This window comes from Equus quagga, chromosome 2 (assembly GCF_021613505.1).
Source record: "Equus quagga isolate Etosha38 chromosome 2, UCLA_HA_Equagga_1.0, whole genome shotgun sequence".
NCBI classification, from domain to species: Eukaryota; Metazoa; Chordata; class Mammalia; order Perissodactyla; family Equidae; genus Equus; species Equus quagga.
In genome coordinates this window covers 26,489,920-26,496,291 of record NC_060268.1, presented here as the reverse complement: position 1 = coordinate 26,496,291, position 6,372 = coordinate 26,489,920, and the positions used below count along the sequence as shown (strand labels likewise).

Genomic DNA, 6,372 nt, shown 5'->3' with positions numbered 1-6,372 from the left:
AAAATATGTTGTTAAATTTATCTTTATAAATTACAAAATTAATGAGTAGTTTTTAACAGAACTATCGTTAGTTCCACCACTAGTTAGAACACTAGAGATTTAACATTGATAGATAATATCACAAGATGATCACAAGAGTTAAGAACTCTGGGCTCTGTTGGCACATTGTGTCTTTTGACTTTTACCTGCTATAAAAAAATATAGATTGAATCAGGAAGAGACTGTTAGCCGTGCACACTGAGGATCTAATATTCCACAAACTCCACCTGTTAAGCATATCTCAGAGATTTACTCTAAGTTAGGGGAATATCTGATTTGTTCCACCAGAATTGCATGAAATGCCTAACACACTAACTAGTTTTCAAAGTAACTTGTCACCAGTAGTATATGAGAGATAAGAATTTTGTAAGAAACAAGATAACAACTGTATACACATATGGCACATGGAAAAGGAAATATCCTGGGCACAAAGAGGGGGAGAAAACTTCCAAAAATTTATTTTAGTAATTAGAACAAAAGTTTAGAAAACTATATCATCAATATAATAAGCGAGTGGTAACTATAGAACATAAAGCAAAAATCTAAAAATAGGGAAAAAACTGAAATAAAAGAGAAGAATGAGATGAGCAGTGGAGATAGGTGATAAAATAAAATTTTGTGATAAAACTTATACTGAAACAGTATTACAGTAAAAATTGAAAAAAACATTTGCACTATTTGCCATGAGTATAGGATAATCTTTTCAATAAATGATATTCAATGATTTGTCATATTGAAAAAATATATCTTCGCCTTTATATTATATGTAAATAGACTTTCAGATAGAATCCAGATATGAAAGTAAAAATAAAATATAAGACTTTTAGAAGAAAATACAGAACTTTCTGGCTACTTCATTTTAGATAAATATTTCTTAAACAGATTACAAAAATGTTTAAGCATCAAAATGGACTATACTAAAATTTCCATTAAAATTATTTCAAGTGTTAAAAGGATGGCCTGTGAATAGAAGAATTTGCAACAAATATTATTGTCAAGGGGCTCATTTTGATTACAAAAGATCTTGAAATCAACAAGAATACAAGCGAACTGATAGAAAAGGCAAACGTCTTAAGCAGGCATTTCTCAAAAGAATGGCCAATAAACATGCTATTTATTTAAAGTACCAAAGCAGACAAAACTATTTATACTGTTAGAAGTCAGGATGGTGTTACCCATGGGACAGTATCGTCAAGGTCATAAACGGATCTCTGATGTGTTGGTAAGGTTCTGTTTCTTGATCTGCATGCTGGTTTTAAGGGTGTGTCAATTTTCAGAAAATTTATCAAGCTGAACACTTACAATATTTTTACAATTTCCTATATGTATTTGAAATTCCAATAAAAACTAAAATGATACAATGACCTCATATTAATCATAAGGCGATATATGAACTAAAACTAAAATTTCAGATGTTTTTATTCTAGTTTTCCCTTTTTGTGCCTGAAATATTTGAGCACAAACACATTTGTTAAGTGTGACTTGAGACCATAAGTAAGCTCTGGCCCTCTATTAAAAGATCATAGATGAGAAATGTGATAATGGTCTTTTCCAGATATCTGGGATACAAATGTAGGACTTTCAACCTCTGAAATGTGGTCCAAGGATCCTACCTGTTGACATTCTGGATCATTAGGAAAAGTGGAGAAGTCTATTGAATAGGAAAAGATGGTAAATCTCTCAGGATGCATACATCTTATTGGCCAAACAGAGTACATGGTGACACTAAGCTGCAAAAGTCTGGGGAAGGTGTGTATTTTTATCTAGGAGCATTACTGCCTAAAAAACATCAGGATTCTGTTAGTAAAGATGAAGAAATAAATCCACTATTTGTAGGTGACAAGCAGTACCTGTCATGGCCTTAAACATTAAAGGGTTCCCATAGCACTGTGGTACGTTATGTGGTCAATAAGATTTGTTAGCCAACATCTTTGCCACAATTAACATTACGCAGAATTTAGTGCATGGTTCCAGTTTGCTGTAATAGTGGGTAAGGGAGTTCCTCTGGTCTTTGTATTTGGTAGGCTGGTGAAATGGAAGAGAGAGGAATGTGACGATTGGTGGCATTTATAAAAGAGTTTTGGAATGATTGTCTTCAGACTCCTTATGAGATAAGGAAGCAAGAAAAGGTAAGAGAGGACGATGTTCAGAAAGAAAGTAGAGGGGTCAGATACTTAAATTACCAATAGATAGGGAAGCAAGAAAGAAGATTCACAATCAACCTGAATCAACATCCCAAAGTCTTCCAGCACATGACAGCCTCCATTGCAGAGACCCAGGCAGTCATGTATAAGCAGCGAGTGCAGTGATCACGGGGCCCCAGGGATTGTGCTCCAAGTGTGCCCTCTGTCACGTGGGCTTTGAATGTGAGGTAGAGCTACTTTTCTCTTGTGTTCCTGTCTATAAATAGAAGCACATGCAGATTTTGTAGCGTGATGTAATATAGTGTAATATAAGGTAATATAGTAGATGAGAGCTGAATCTGTCTAGACAGCCAGACTCTACTAATTTATGACACCTGCTGAGAGACTTGAGTGCCAGCTAATCTTACGCTGGCCATGTTCCTCTGTACTAGGACTCCTTGGAAGTACATTCAGCCCTACCTGTGGTTGACTCCTTCCAGAGAGGATGGATTCACCAAGAAATTTGACTCTGTTTTATTTACTAAACTGACCTGTCTCTTAAGTTCCCATGGAAATCTTTCCCCTTTGGCCTCTACATGTCCATTCTGTTGCAGACAAACATTCAGCAGCCCCTGTGAAAATTCCTTCCGCATGCCTTCCCTGAAACCTGACTCTGTTTGGAATACAGTTTCTTTCTCTTCTCATTGCTCCTTATTCTCTCTCATCTACAACGTCTCAGATTTAAAGATAAGAACAGCATTCTCCTCACCACCTCCTAAAAGATCCAGCTAATGTCTGTGTAATTTTGAGGGTCAAATCTTTCACCCTTACCTTTCCCCATCTATTTTTCACTACCGTCTTTATAAACTCCACAACTTCTTCCTCATACATTGAAGACAACACAGCTCAGAAGATTTCACTGTAGCTTAAAATACCACATGAACTAAATGTCTACACGGACAATTCAGAAAGAAGCCTGAACTCATCAACTCTAATGACTGTTGATTAGAATCCCCTCTAGCCATTAACTCCCATGGCCACACTCTAGACAGATCTGATGATAATTCTCTAGTTAGATGCCGCTCCACCTCTGAAATCTTACATCCTGTCTGAAACCTTGCATCCTCAGATTCTTATGCTCAGTTCCTTCCACAGCACTTGTTCTTTGATGATGTATGATCATTTAGTTCCTGATCCCTTTACTGTCATTGTATTTCTCAGAGGCTTTGCATCTTTTGTTTTCTTATCTAAACACCTAAACTCCATGGTCCTACTTCAATCAATATTTAGTCATTAGTCTCATTGTTCTTGTCTCAGTTCTGTGTCCTATTGGTGATTTTATTAATTCTCAATGACAGATCAATATCCACCTTCTTATAATGCATACTTTGTCTGTTAAGCAGAGTTCAAGATAATCATACAGGGGTGCAGACTGATGTCATTGAATCCTGTTGTCTTCTTCAACACTAACTAGGCCCACAGTGTTGCCAGGAAAGGATTCTTTTTCTCTATAAAATCTCCATTGTCATTTTCTATAGGGAGTGCTTCAAAAGTTCTCACACTCCTCAGACTCCCCCACCCAGAACCTCCTCCATTCACTCTCTTGGGAGGCACTTAGTTTCTAATCATAAGAACAAAAATGATTCCATTACAAACTAATAGATGTTTTAACTTTTTGTCTTCAAACCCTGACAAATTACTGAAATTGACACCAATCTTTTCTTCCTTCATTCCAATAAAATTGGAAATAACTGTTCCTCCTTGTACCAAAACCTGGCCTTTCTACCTCTGGTCACTATTCAAATATTATCTGTCTCCTCAGAACTTTGGTCCATTGCTTATAGATCTGTCCAAAAGCATGTAAACATATCCCAATCTCTAAAAACCCCACTATTACCACTTCAACATCCTTGTCTAATTAACAGCATTTCTTTTTCCTCCCCTCAGAGGTCAACCTCCAGAAAGAGATTTCTGTATTCAGATTCTCTTCTTCTCCTCTCACCTCCATGCCTCATGCACTGCAGTTTAGCTTCTGCCAAGAAGACTCAAATCATGATCATTGTGCTGTCAAAAATCAATGGAAACCTTTTAGTTATCACAATACTAGATAGATATTTCTTCAGCATTTGCTCTTTTGGACATTTTTTCTTTCTTAAAATTCCTTTTCCCTTCTCTTTCAGAACACCAGTCATTTCTGATTTGCCACTTACCACTCTGGACTACTCTTTGAAGTTTCTTTGATATTTTTCCCACTGTACATCCATTCAATGTTTGAGTTCCTCGGGGATTATCTATAATTTCTATTCTCCTCTGAGTTTTGCTCTGAGTGTTTGTCTTGGTGAAATCACACCTGCTCTTAAAGGGTGGCACTGTATCATAAACAACAGAGTGGCGAGGAGCAGGGCTTGGAGTTCAACAGAATTAGATCTAGTCCTTTCGTGTCCTTGGACAAATTGTTTAACTTCATAAAGACTTGCTTTCCTTTCTATCGAGTGAGGATTATATCCACTCTAAAGGGCTATACTGGTAAATGATCAGTGGTTAATAAGGTGGATTCTTGAATCATACTAATGGGACAAATTCCAGTTGTCACTTACTGTGACCTTGAACAATTTACATCCTTCTTTCATGCTTCAGTTCCCTCACTTATAAAATGAGGATGATAATATGATTTACTTCTTGGATTAAATAATCTTAATTCATAAGATTAAAAGAGACTCTTAATAAGTAGACACCTGAAAACAATCTCATCAGATTATAATGCTAAGAAATTCAAGCCTAGATAGGAGCAGAAAGGACACTGGGCACAAAAACCCTGACTCGGGGCCGGCTCCGTGACTGAGTGGCTAAGTTTGTGTGCTCCTCTGGGGTGGCCCAGGATTCGGATTCTGGGCGCAGACATGGCACCGCTCGTCAGGCCACATTGAGGCGATGTCCCACATCCCACAACTAGAAGGACCTGCAACTAGGATATACAGCTGTGTACAGGAGGGGTTTGGGGAGATGAGGCAGAAAGGAAAAAAAAAAAAAAAAAAGATTGGCAACAGTTGTTAGCCCAGGTGCCAATCTAAAAAAAAAAACAAAACCCTGACTCAATTTGTTTCTATTTTTGACCTCCAGAGGGCGATGTTGCATAAACTGGAAATGTCTCCTCTAACAAAAGTTCTTCCTAACTCCTGTGAGCATCTTTACCTCACAGATCACTGAGGGTCACATTCTGAGTAGGATCAACACCAGGAGCAGTCACCATCAAGGAAGCATCTCTTATTAATAGCCTGTAGAACTTGTCTAAAAAGAGATCTCTTGAATCTCAGACTTTCCCAGTTACAGGGACTCAGCATACTCTGGCACATTCCTTCCAGCTCCTCAGGGAAGATCCTCCAGGATATAGCTCTCAGCTGCCTCACTGCCTGGCCATGGCCTCAGTGACCATTCTGCTGCTTGGAATGCTCTTCACAGTGAGTAAGTAACATTGTATTCCATGTTCCTGCCTCCATAGAAGGAACATTGTTCCAAATGAAATTTGAATAGAGACAGTGTCTCCTTATAGGTAGGTCTGTCTGTCCTGATATGACTGACTCACATTGATGTTTCAGGAGGAACCAGAGCCCAGTCAGTGACCCAGCCTGACGACCACATCACTGTCTCTGAAGGAAACTCTTTGGAGCTGAGGTGCAATTTTTCCTATAGTGGAACTCCTTACCTCTTCTGGTACGTCCAGTACCCCAGCCAAGGCCTCCAGCTTCTCCTCAAGGACATAACAAGGGACACTCTGGTTGAAGGCATCAAAGGTTTTGAGGCTGAATTTAATAAGAGCGAAACCTCCTTCCACCTGAGGAAACCATCGGCCCATTTCAGTGACTCAGCTGTGTACTTCTGTGCTGTGAGTGACACAGTGACTGAGACTGCAGGGGGAGCTGAACACAAACCTCAAGAGACACTGGAGTTTTCAGAGATTTAAGGACACAGACTGACCTTGTTTTATCAACATCTCTCATTTGATGAAAGTGAGCAGACTGGGGGAACAGAGCCCTGGGGAGCGCATGGCTCCTGAGGATAAACAGGAACTTCAACGTCTTCCTTCTTTTACTACTGGGTCGTGTTAAACAAGTCCTAGAACAGAGAAATTTGTATGCTTATTCTCCTTCTACTTGGAGATACTGCATTCTAGAGGCTCAGGATTCTAATTTAATGTAACCAATACTTACTT

At 38.6% G+C, this 6,372-nt stretch overlaps 1 gene segment (V, D, J or C); it reads left to right on the top strand.

The window, feature by feature from the left end:
* Nucleotides 1–1,204: 1,204 nt before the first annotated feature.
* Nucleotides 1,205–6,123, top strand: LOC124235011 (T cell receptor alpha variable 8-3-like). The segment is given in 3 exon segments: nucleotides 1,205–1,261; nucleotides 5,477–5,624; nucleotides 5,759–6,123. Coding segments are annotated over 3 exon segments (570 nt in total).
* Nucleotides 6,124–6,372: the final 249 nt, after the last annotated feature.